The following is a 13,465-nucleotide window of genomic DNA, read 5'->3' on the forward strand; positions in this document are numbered from 1 at the left end:
CCGTACACTCCACAACAAAATGGATTAGCAGAGAGGCAGAATAGAACGATGTTTGATACTGTTAGATGTCTATTGATCCAGTCAGGGTTACCAAAGGAATTCTGGGGAGAAGCGGTAATGACAGCAGTGTACTTGAGAAATAGGTGCCCATCCTCAGCAATAAATTTTCAGATACCGTATGAACTGTGGTTCAATAGGAAGTTGGATCAGGAAGAAAAAGGTAGATTGAAAGTATTTGGATGTCAGGCATGGGCTGTGAGGGCAGACAGCAGGAAGTTAGATCCCAGAGCAGAGCCATGCATTATGATAGGGTACGAGGCAGGTACTAAAGATGGATATAGGTTATGGAGTCTTGAAAGGGAAAGAGTAATATGAGGAGAAGTGTCGTATTTGAGGAGCAGATATTTCCCTTTAAGGTGAAAAGTCCTGGAATTGATATCAAGGAAAAGATAAATGTACCAAAGGCAGAGGGTAGTGAAACATACTTTGACATACTGTGCACTGAAGATCCAGAGATAAAATTAGGGACTGAGTTAGACACAGAGGACGGAGGGGAACAACTAGAGGTTGAGTCTATAGCAATACAAGAGCCAGGTAATAGTCTGAGAAGGTCAATAAGACAGAGGAAAGGTAAGACTTGTGCAGATTGTAAGGCAGTGATGGAAGTTAGGCATGCAAATATAGTAGAAACTAGAACAGTTGAGGAGGCTACGTCAAGCCAAGAGTCTGGTAACTGAATGGAGGCCATGAAAGTGGAGATCAAGGAGATGAGAAAGGAGGATGTTTGGGAAATTGTAAAAAGACCAGAAAATGTCAAGATAATTAGTTCTAAGTGGGTGTTTTCATTGAAATATGACAGTGAGGGTAACATTCAGAAATATAAAGCCAGGTTGGTTGCCCAAGGTTTTAAGAGACAGATGAACCTTAGTTTTGATGAAACATTTAGTCCTGTTATAAAGAGGAAAACAATGAGACTGTTAATAGGTAGTGCAGTACGTAGAGGCTGGACTGTAGAACATCTAGATGTAACTAGTGCTTACTTAAATAGTGAAATCAGTTGTACTGTATACATGGAGCAACCAGAATTGTTTGTAGAAAAGGATGTCCAAAACTATGTATGTAAATTGAAGAAATGCATCTACGGACTACCTAATTCGAGTAAAGACTGGAATGCTTGTGTTGATGCTATAATTAGAAGACTAGATTTTAAGAGATGTATCAAAGAACCATGTGTGTATGTAAAGCAGTGTTGTATTATTGGCTTGTATGTTGATGACATTATTGCAATAGGTGACAAAGAGGTTGTTAAGTTGGTTAAAATAAGGTTGGCAGATGAGTTAGAGATTAAAGATCTAGGGAAAGCAACAAACTTATTGTCAATAAAAATAGAACAGACAAAAGAAGGGGTTATGTTGAGTCAAAGTTTATACATTGACAAATTACTTGCTGATTTTTCCATGAGGGACTGTAAACCGAGTAAGACTGTTTTACCAAGTGGGTATTCAGCAGCTGAAAATGATGAGCAGGAATTTGATTGTACCATTTATCGCAGTGCAGTAGGAAGTTTGCTATATTTGTCAAATAATACTAGACCTGAGATTGCATTTGCAGTAAGTAAAGTTAGTCAGAATTGTCAAAAACCTAAGATTAAAGATTGGAAAGAAGTGAAGCATATCATGAGATATTTATGTGGTACTAGAGATTTAAAGTTGTGTTTCAAAAATTGTGAGGAGTCGGTACAAGTGTTCTGTGATGCAGATTGGGCAGGAGATACTAAGTCTAGAAGATCAGTGAGTGGTTATGTAACCACTGTGGCAGGGGGAGCAGTATCATGGTATAGTAAGAAACAGAGTTTTATTGCTAGATCTACCATGGATGCTGAATACATGGCAATGGCAGAGGTATCTCGAGAAGTAACTTGGATGAAAGATTTGCTATCAGAGCTAGGGCTGGAAAGCTTTATGGATATACCTTGTAAAGTTTTTGCTGACAATGCAGCAGCAATTAAATTGAGTAAAAATGATTTTGTGATTGAAAGGTCAAAACATATTGACATCATGTACCATGTATGTAGAGAACTGGTAGAAAAGGGGTTAATTGAGTTTGTATATGTAGCATCAGAGAGAAATGCTGCAGACTTGTTCACGAAGAATTTATCAAGCAACAAGCTTAAGAGTTTGTATAAGCTTATAGGTTTGCGATGAGAGGACAATTGATTGAGGTGTTGTATTTTTATTTTTTTGAGAAAAGGGGGGAGTGTTGGAATGTTGAAGTTTTCTCATAAAAAATAAAATGTCATGTATCATATATTTTAGGAATACAACATTGAGGTTATGTGTTGGTAATTCATATTAATTTAGTCAAGTGGTTTATCTTCATTTGTTTTATTCTTTGGACATTTTTGAATTGCTATGTGTGTGTGTGTGTGTGTAAGTCAGTTGTAGTCAACAGCTCGTAATAAATGGATGTGTCATGAAGCTGGTGTTTCAATGGTATAAGTTTTGTCCTAAACACGGTGTAAGCAAGCAGAAATGAAGATATTTTCAACACATTCGCAACACATTACAGTCATCAGCAATGAAATTCGGACAGCCACCCAGGAAACGTAAACACAGATGGTAGAACACAACCTGTGATGAATCAAAGCAAGGAATCAATGGAATGGACACAGAACCGTCGACAGATGGCAGAACAGAATTTCCTTAAGACTCAAAAACTGACCTCAAATACAATCTGCCATGAAAAATGTACATACGAGAAAAACAGACTCGCAGAGATAGAACAGGATTTCCAGAAAAACAACACTTGGAGTTTCTACAAGACATTTCATGAGGACTTATCAGGGTACAAACCACCAACATTAAGTTTTTGTCGACCTTACGGATTACTAGAGACAAACAGTAAAGAGAACAGCAAGTTACTGGCTGACTATTTCCAAAATCTACTGAACTGCAATCCACCAATTGAAAGACTACAGTTTGAAAAACCTCCACCAAACCCAGACTCACAGTCCTCAACAACTCAAGAAATAAGAGAGATAATCCAATCGCTGAAAAGTAATAAAGCCTCTGGGAACTATGGCATAACTGCAGAAATGTTGAAAATAGGAGGAATGACCTCATCAGAAGTATTCATGCACTCTTAACACAAATATGGGAGACCATGATGATTCCGAAGGACTGGAAGAATGCCATTATCCATCCGTTACATAAGAAAGGAGATCGAGCGGACCCCAACAACTACAGAGGTGTATCCCTTTTACCAGTTATATACAAGGTTCTATCTAAAGCGCTATTAAACAGAGTAGAACAACAAACAGATCATTTGATTGGTGAATACCAAGCAGGCTTCAGAAAAGGTAGATCGTGTTCTGAGCAAATTTGGAGTCTGAAGACGATATTAAGGACACGCCCCAGTACCACCACATTTGGCACCTTTGTGGACTTTAAGAAGGCATATGACGCTATCGACAGACAAACTGTTGTTGTGGACATCTTAGGAGAGCTCAGTGTGGACAAGAAGACAGAATTAATCTGCTAGACTCTCATAGACACAACATCTCAAGTGAAGTTTCTAGATGAACTATCAGAGCCTTTTGAAGTGCATACAGGAGTTCAACAAGGAGATAGCCTCTCCCCAATCCTTTTAAACTTAGTGTTAGACAAAGTCATCAGGGAATGGGGAAAAGAAATAGAATGTATAAACATTGGTACTCGGGGACAAAGAATTAATGTGAAGTGCCTAGCTTTTGCTGATGTTCTAGCTAGCTTTACCAAGACTAGTGAAGAAACCAGATATGCCATAGAGAAGTTACATGAGATAGCATCAAAGGCAGGCCTCCAAATATTGTATGGGAAGACTCATATCATGACTAATGGACACCAGAATATCCAAAGATCCCCACTACAGACAAATTATGGAATAATCACACAGGTCCCTTCCTTCAAATATCTAGGAGAAATCACTGTACCATCCGGATTGGAAAGGAAAGCTAATTTAGAAAGAGCCACCAAACTCCTGAAAGCATACCGAATAACATGGAACCACTACAATAAAAGAATAATGTCTTGAAATGCAAAACTTCAGCATTACAAGACTGTTGTTCTTCCGGAAGCCTTGTATGCCTCAGAAACCACATCTCTAGGAGGCCACTCTAAAATTGATGAAATTGAGAAACAAGAACAAAAAATTCTTAGGAAAATATATGGCCCCGTTCATGTAAATGGTATATGGATGAAAAGGAAAACTGTAGATTTGTACAAAGCAATCGACAAGTTCACCAATACCAATGTAAATGGTCCATTATTGGACCAATACCGTATGCAGGAGACGATTGAAATTCTATGGCAACATCTGTAGAATGGACGACACTAGATATGCAAAAAAACTGCTTGGTATAATTAATTAAGGTCAAAATAAGCTGGTTAGAGGAAATAATGCAGGACTTAAAAGAAATGAACATCACAGAAGATATCATCAGGGATCGCAAGGCTTTTGGGAATCTGGTTGCAAAGCACACGTTCACAGAAAAGGCTAAAAGAACCACAGGGAAACAATGGACAGAAGAATGCAAGAAACAGCATAGCAAGTTCATGAAGAGATTTTGGGAGGAGAAGAAGAAAGGAAAACCATCATCAAGCTAACAAGTTCCAACACGCTCTGTAAATGTGCATAACCAAGAAATAATAATAATAATAATAATAATAATAATAATAATAATAATAATAATAATAATAATAATAATAAAAATAATAATAACATACATTATTGTACTGGGTGGTACACCTCTACGCCACATGTTTAAATCTTGCGTCAATTAGAACTCCTCTACTGGAGAAACACTGAACTTGGAACTAGACCAACTTAAATTTTTCCTCTGAAGGTGTAACTGTGTGAATTTTGACTTGTTTTTGTTTACTATTTATCAAGAAGTGTGGACATTCTCTCATATATGTCTCTACTAAAAAACTATGATCATGCATCCTGGTGCGAAGTGAAGGAAGTTTATTTGAAGAAATTTTGTACTCATAAGTTTTTGTCCTTACTAAATTTCATTCTTTCATTTGTGGGTTGACAATATTAGTCTTTCCTTCCGCCAGTTTTGAACTTAGCCAATCCAGAATTTCTGTAATTAATTTTTGACCAATCGTGTCTTTCTTCTTCGATTTTGATGTGTAACTGTAAGCTACCCAATAAACGCCTGTGGGTGTGTCTTAATTATTCATGAAAGGTCTCGAACCTTCCCCGAGGGTATAAAAACTGCTGATTTTCTTGTCTCTCAGCCACTTCATCAACATCTAACTTAGTGTATGGACGTGTAGCAAGAGGTGGGAAGCGCCTCTTCCATCTGGCAGCAGTTCTTCAGTAAGGTAATGGCCGCTTAACATCTTTATTTCTTGCTAGCTCAGCAGTTTAACCCACGGGAAAGGTCCAAAACTTTTACAATGTAACCTACCTTTCTACAAATGTAAACTTGTGCCGGCTTACGTAAAAACCGCATATATCTGTAACTGTAAATCGGGGATAGAAGTGCTTTACCCTCTCGAGCTCCCCTTCATTTTGACTTGAGATGACTACGTTTTGGTAACTGATTTTCTACTCTTCCTTAATGTGTTAAATTTAATCATTATACGAGTCACCTCCATAGTTTGGGAACAGCCCCTGTTTCATCGGCCTAGTGCCTCTTAGGTTTTAAGAAGTTTCATGTAGGAGTGCAAATTCACGCCTCCATTCAGTTTTACATTTTGGGCCATTTACTTAACCTATTCTTTTTCTACTAAGGCCCAGTAGGTTGGGTAAAAGATACCCCCGTTTCATTTTGTGTAAGTTGTGCCTTAATGGCAATTTAGTGTAAAGCCTGGTATTGCCTTTAACAGGCTTGGAAAACTGAGAGCGGGTCAGCTCTTTTAAGTATTGGATATGTGCCTCTAGGAGGCTTGACATTGCTAGGTGGGAGCAAGTGCTCCATGTTATTAGGGGATTTCTGCCCTTTGGTAAATATGTGTTTGTGAGCTGAGAGCTCAGAAATTGTAAAACTTGGGGCTTGAAACCCATATTGTTAAATTGTCTCTAATTTTTTGATTTTCTTGTTTAGATTAAAGCCTTGTCATTTTACCTAACGTTTCATTGTTATAAAATTTGCTAAAGTTGAATTTTTAAAAAAAAGGAAATATACCCTTCAGTTTAAGTTTTAAATTTTTTTCTTTTCTTGGCATTTGTAGTTAGACCCATTCACCCCTGCACCTTCTTTCACCTCTGCTGTTCAACATATACCTCGGAACAATTATCATTATAGACTGTTATGCCTTTCAGCATTTAGTCTGTAAGCCTCTGTGAATTTACTAAACGTCGCCACAATCCTCGATTTGCAACTAGTGTTGTGGCCTCATTTAGTTCTATACCTCTTATCTTTAAATCGTTACAAACTGAGTCTAACCATCGTCGTCTTGTTCTACCTCTACTTCTCTTACCGTCCATAACAGAGTCCATTATACTCCTAGGTAGCCTATCCTCCTTCATTCACCTTACATGACCCCACCACCGAAGCCGGTTCTGGCACTGGTGTCAAAACACGGTGCCAGTGCCTTCCTTACACCACTAGTGTGCAGAGAACACAATACTATTCACTTTGACTCAAGAAGGCTTATGAGACTGTCAAGATTTGAGCTGCCAGTCTCAAGAATCTCAAGTGAGAAGAATTCCTATCCCTAGTTATGCCCAGCCATGGTATAAGCAATCTACAGGACAATGAAGCGCATACAGACAGAATGAAACAAAACCATAATATGAAGAAAAGCACTTTATTATGACACAAGCTGCAATTCATCACTTAACACCAACCTCTTCAGCTATGCATATTATGTCATATACCATGAGAGGACTTGGGAGCCAAAAGTGAATGTCTGTTGAAAGCTGCCAAAAACCAAGTTTTGGGAGATAGTGGGTTCGAGCCCCACTGTCGGCAGCCCTGAAGATGGTTTTCCGTGGTTTCCCATTTTTACACCAGGCAAATGCTGAGGCTGTACCTTAATTAAGGCCATGGCCGCTTCCTTCCAATTCCTAGGCCTTTCCTCTCCCATCGTCGCCATAAGACTTATCTGTGTCGGTGCGACATAAACCAAATAGCAAAAGAAAAACAAGTTTCAATAAATTATCTTTAGCATCTGAAAAGCTCAGTGACCAAAATTCAAACTATTGAGTTTTAGCATCCACATCCTCCTATGATATGTAGATTTTATGCATTCCTAAAGAAGTTTGTATAAAGTATCAGGAGGGAAATACAAAAATGATTAACTATTAACTGCTTTCCTTGGAGGTCTGGTTTGATTTCCAGTACTACCAGAGTTTTAGGAATGCAGGAGGATTGGCATGTGGTTAAAATGGTACATCCAGCTCTCCTCCATTGGATGTGTGCCTGAAAAGTACATGACTTTATTATTATGAGAATAACTATCAGCATAAGAATTTCAGTGAAATCCTTTGAGTTATACCATATTCAAATGTAATGATGCCTTGCATAGGCTGAGTGCTGATGAGTTTTCAATTATTCAATTACAGCTGTAGAAACTGTAACCTGTAAAGCAGGGTACCAGAGGGGACGCATCAACCAAGATAAAAACCACCCAGGGTCAGGTAATACATTACAAGGTACTGATGCTATCACAGAGTGGACTGTATCAGACTGGTTGGCTTGCTTGTCATAACATCTTGAAAGAAAATCCAGAACCTGTTCCATATTCAAAGTGGCATGTTTCTGATGACAGTGTTTATATTGATGAAACAATATTGAAACACAGAAATAAATGTACAGAAACGGAGTCAAAATGATAATAATATGTGACTATGTGTATTGAGAATGAAAGTATATTAATTTCAACGGCTTTCAAAGTGAGTGCTTCGGCAGTTCTAGGTATAATATAATCCGGCAGTTGTAGTGTTAAGAGGAAGTAGAACAACTAGATAACCATCCCCTTATCTCAAATGATAGTGGAAAATAGTATTTTTAATGACTTATGATAGAGTACCTAGCATAATGAATGTAAATTGCACGATATCTGACACCACTATCTAGCCTCTTTTGTAAAATGCTATGTTCATTGATATAAGGAAATGGGGAAGGGAGCAACTTGCATTTAGACAAAGTGCCACTTCTTTTTTTTTTTTTTTGTTGTGCTTCAAATTGGCTCTCTACTGAGATGAAATTTTGAAAGAGAATAGCAAAAAAAAATAACCATGGTACATAAAACCAAAAATGCTGTAAATAATTTCAGAATTACCACATGTATTAGGGGGAGTGAATGGCAATACATGTAATTAGTCATTGCTTAGACATAAGTAATTGTAACTCTAGAAAAAATAACATATACTGTACTAATAAAAATTAAACTTGAAATACTTTTCTTTGTCAACAGGAAAGAAGGAAAAAAGAAGTACGATAAGATTTATATATGTAAATATGAAGATAAATTATTAGACAAAAGATGAACATGAGTACTTTGCTCTGCCATAAACAAAAAGAGGAAAACATATTTAATATATAAGTTTCATTTCAAAAACAGTATCTTGCTAAATTATGCAAGCTGATTACAAGTGAAATCAGCATTCCACTACAGCTGTGCAAAATCTAAAACTAGTTGACTTCTAAATTAACATATGAACACTAAATGGCTCAATTTTAGCATTCATTTAAACCTTTTACTCATGCTTTAAATTGATTTCAATTTTTCTATTCATACAAACAGGCACGTAAAGTAATCAAAGTTTCCATATCACTTGTAATGTGTAAAATTTTGAACTGCAAAGTGTTAGAGCCTTAGAAATTACTTCTGTCTCCAAAAATGTAGGTACAGTAGAACCTCGCTTAACCAAACTTCACTTAACCGAAACCCGGCTTAACTGAAATGCTCTTGCAAAATTGTGTTTTAATATTTTGTTTTTACCCTCTCGATATTTGTAATTCTCTTGCTACATGTGCTGAGAGCTACAAGGCAAACCCTATTTTTATGTTATGACTTATGCCAGAATGCACGTGTAGCATAAAACAAAACAGTTTCTTACTGTCTTGTTCTTTTTTTATTTTTTATTTATTGAACAAGCAGGAATTATTATTACTGTATTATTCATCATGAAGATTATGCAGATGACTCCGACCTTGACAATAGCAGTTCTAAGAACTGAGTTAGAGCAGATGATGGATTTAATGCATTGGAGGTAAGATTGATTTTAAATTTTTATTAAAATACAGTACCACATGCTTTAATTACAGTATTGTAATAAAATTACTGTATACAGTATTCAGTTCAGTACAAAAAATTGTCTCATTATTTCAGACTGCTTTGCGCTTTGTTGAACAAAGCAATGAATCTGTACCAGCTGATGTACGGTTGATTAAACGGTGGCGTGACATAGCTGCAAGAATAAAATCACTGATTTTATACAATGAGTGATATTATGTAAATATTTAATGTTAATATACAGTATGCACCTTTGTTTAACAGAATTTATGCATTATTATTTCGACATTTAACTTCCGAAAATATTTACCATGTGTTATCCAAAAAATGCACCAACCGAAGTGGCTCAGCCCGCTTTATTTCGGATAAACGCGGTTCAACTGTATATGTATAAAAATGATATAAGCTGAATAAATTTTTTCATAATTTTATCTTAAACTGTGTTTGCATATTGCCAGATTTGTTTTTAGCTAAGAGATATATATTTCACAACATATTTTTTTAAAGTATCGAAAGTAAGTTGTGATGAACTTCAAGGAACTTAAACTGAGATCAAACTGAGGTATATTCATAGACAGGTGTGCAATTCTATATTTTATCACAGATAATGTATTACAGGTATTTGTTTGAAAAGTAATGAAAATGTTTGTGATGCAATTTTATTCTAGAAATAAGGACAGATGCAGGTACTACAAATGCTTCCATTAAGCCATAACTGTGTGCAATACATTCAGCGAGTAGGCTCTCAGAACACAATGCACAGATGCAATATTTAAGACAATGCTAAATTTATATAGTAATATAATATCATGTATAAAGCATTGCAAAATTTGTTATTGGTGTGAATAAGTCTTATAATTTTATGCTTTCAAAGATCATCAGACTTGACGGGTATATATTCAACCCAAATATTGACAAAGATTCCAGACTGATGAGACACAGCCAGTATAAATCAACGAAGAGAATATCTAATTTCTTCATGATATGATATGAAAATCAGCACAGGGCAAAGCAAGACCATGGCTATATCAAGAGGAGAAGGACAAGGGAAAAGCATAATGAAAAGTGGTGGTCAAAGCCTTGAAATTGTAGACAGTTTCAAATACCTAGGGAGTGAATTAATGCAGAATATAAGGAGATTTTTTGCTAGTGGCTTTATGTCGCACTGACATACACAGGTCTTATGGCGACAATGGGATAGGAAAGGCCTTAGGAGTAGGAAGGAAGTGGCCATGGCCTTAATTAAGGTACAGCCCCAGCATTTGCCTGGTGTGAAAATGGGAAACTACGGAAAACCATCTTCAGGGCTGCCGACAATGGGATTCGAATACAAGGATAGACATGGAGATAAGCATGAGGGTGCAACAGGGCAATGCATTCTACTGGAGTATAAGAAATTTTGTCTGGAATAAGGAAGCACCAAGGAAGTGTAAAGAGATACTGTACAAAATGCTTTATGCACCCATATTGACTTTTGCAAACTGAGACTTGCACAATGACAAGTAGGGAGGAGAGTAAAATTCAAGGCAGTGAAATGAAATACTGATACCTAAGAAGTATGATGGGAAAGGACAAGGAAAGAAAGAGTGAGAAACAAAGATGTTAGAGAGAAATTTGGAATATAAAACCTAAATGAGAGAGTTGATAGGAATAAACTAAGATGGTGTGGGACATGTAAAGAGGATGGAGGAGAAAAGAATACCAAAACAGATGATGTTTGAGGGAAAGAGAGCGTAAGGGAGACCTAGATCAAGGTGGATCGATTCAATAAAGAGGAGTGCAAAAAGTAGAAACCTGGACTAGGACAAAATTATGTAAGAGGAATGGTGGAAGGAGAGAGGAAGGTGGATAAGTGCCATAAATACCCCGACCTGGCAGGAGGCAGATAAGGGGAAAGCAGGAGGAGGATCTTCATATCACCTCAAGAACCTTGAAACTGAGAGACTTGCGGTAATGTTTCTCTTTGTCGACTTCTGCAACAGACTCAGAATCAACAAAGATATCGTACAGCTCTCAGCAGGCCACAAATCAAAAATCTTTCTTTCTGATATTTATATTTCACTTCCTTTGTTCACAACTGCCATAGGCTATACATTTATAAACTTGGTCAGCTGTAATTCCAGGAAGAGTAAAGTAAAAAGGAAAGAAAATTTTGCACATAATAAGAATCAATAGTGACCACTGAATCAATAAAGAAAATCAAAATAGCCCTTCATCTAAAAGTATGTCCTTGTTGATCTGACGCCTGTCTCTGATTAAAGCAATAAAACATCCAACATCTTTCAACGTTGTACAAATATCAGACAAAACGTATTAGTTACGTATTAAACAGCCCCTATTTAAAATCCAAGTAATCATATCCTTAACATCATATTCTGAAAGTGAAAGGTTAAATTCTGTTCATTTCTACAGAATAAGGAAGAAGAAACTTCTTCTAGTCACAAGGATCATAAGTTACAGGAGAAATTACAATAATTTTCTATTAAGCAACTAAGTATCTTTGCTGAAGTGTTCTGAGTGCCACTCTATAAGCAACAAGCATAGGACAGACGACTGGACGGACATACCGGTTCACGCCACTCAACGGCATCATACTACAGCTACACTACCTGGCAAACTGTTATTGGGAGGAATTGAGCCTAGGAACTGACCAAGTCCAAACCGGGAGCTCTTGCGCTTGAGGATTGGTGCAGAATACTGGCGGTTGTACACTTTCTCCTTCTCTGCTCAACACAATACACAACTGTCTTTTACATGAGTTACTAACTTCATATCAATTAATACAAGAAAATATTTTAGGTAGGTGTTAATTAAAAAATTTATTAAAAGGATCATATGAAGGCCAATTTGGATGAAATACTTTTTTCTGTTTATGTGAGCTCTGTTTCCTAAAGGAGAAACATTTCAAATAGATTTTCAACTTGTAGTTTTACGTGATTACTGATACTGTAATCATAGCCAGTAACAAAGCCTGAGAGTAGACAGCATAAGCTGAATTTTCCCAAAAATATTCTGAAGAAATAAAAGCAAATATGTTATTTGAATTTATTCATCTTTGTCATCATTATACCTTTTCCATTTGTCACTGGCAGTAGCAAATATGGCTTCTTTCCACTTTGTCCTGTCTCTTCACCATTCCTTACTCAACTCTGTTCCAGTCCATACTATTCTTCACTAAGTCCATATATTGCACTCTTGCTCTCCTCACCCTTTCCTCTCTGTCATCTGTGCTTCCAGTGCATGTTTTAGCATTCTTTCTTTATTCTTCTGCTTGACAGGTTCAAACCATTTCAGCCTATTTTGCTCCAATTTTTCATTTAGCTTTTGCACTTCTAGTTGTTTTCGTGTGTCCTAATTTCTCCCTCTATCACTCCTTGTCTCCTATATACACCAAGACCGAGCTCTATAGCTGCAGTCGCTTAAGTGCGGCCAGTATCCAGTAATCGGGAGGTAGTGGGTTCGAACCCCACTGTTGGTAGCCCTGAAGATGGTTTTCCGTAGTTTCCCATTTTCACACCAGGCAAATGCTGGGGCTGTACCTTAATTAAGGCCACGGCCGCTTCCTTCCCATTCCTAGACCTTTCCTATCCCATCATCGCCATAAGACCTATCTGGGTCGGTGCGACGTAAAGCAAATAGCAAAGAAAAAATATATACACCAAGAACTTCATTTCAGCTACCTGTACTCTATTCTCATCTCTCTGTGTCACTGTCCAGGTTTCTGCTGCATATGCCAATATGTTTGTTTGTTTGTCCAACCCATGTCCCATTTTTCTATTGGGTCAGGTATGAGGTGAGATGAATTTGTCGTGGCAGGTTTTTATGACTGGATGCCCTTTCTGACGTCAACCTCATCAGAGGAGTTAAGCATGTCATTATAGGTTTCCAAAATAAAGTTTCATTCAAGATGTATTATGTACAAATAACAATTTACGGAGCAGAAACTTGGACAAGGACAAAGAAGGATGAGAGTCGAATACAGGCAGCTGAAATGAAGTTCTTGAGGAGTATGATACAGAAGAGTAGAAGAGACAAAATAAGGAATGAGAAAATCTGGGAAGAAATTGGAGTGGAAAAAATGAATGATAGAATAGAGAAGAGTCGACTAAGTTGGTTTGGCCACATAAAGCGAATGAATGATGAAAGAATCCCAGAAAAGGTGATGGAAATGCAAATCCAAGGAAGGAGAGGCCGTGGACGACCACGATTGAGATGGAAGGGTACAATCCAAC

The 13,465-nt window shown here is 37.2% G+C and overlaps 1 protein-coding gene across 1 annotated transcript in view; it reads right to left on the bottom strand.

Annotated features, from left to right (window-relative positions):
• The window catches only part of unc79 (UNC-79 domain-containing protein), a 346,819-nt gene that overhangs the window by 149,792 nt on the left and 183,562 nt on the right, over positions 1–13,465 (bottom strand). Inside the window, exon 24 of the mRNA XM_068229169.1 lies at positions 11,843–11,956. Coding sequence (XP_068085270.1) covers positions 11,843–11,956 — 114 coding nt within the window. The remainder of the gene's footprint in view (positions 1–11,842; positions 11,957–13,465) is intronic.

Source organism: Anabrus simplex, chromosome 9, assembly GCF_040414725.1.
Source record: "Anabrus simplex isolate iqAnaSimp1 chromosome 9, ASM4041472v1, whole genome shotgun sequence".
Classification (NCBI taxonomy): domain Eukaryota; kingdom Metazoa; phylum Arthropoda; class Insecta; order Orthoptera; family Tettigoniidae; genus Anabrus; species Anabrus simplex.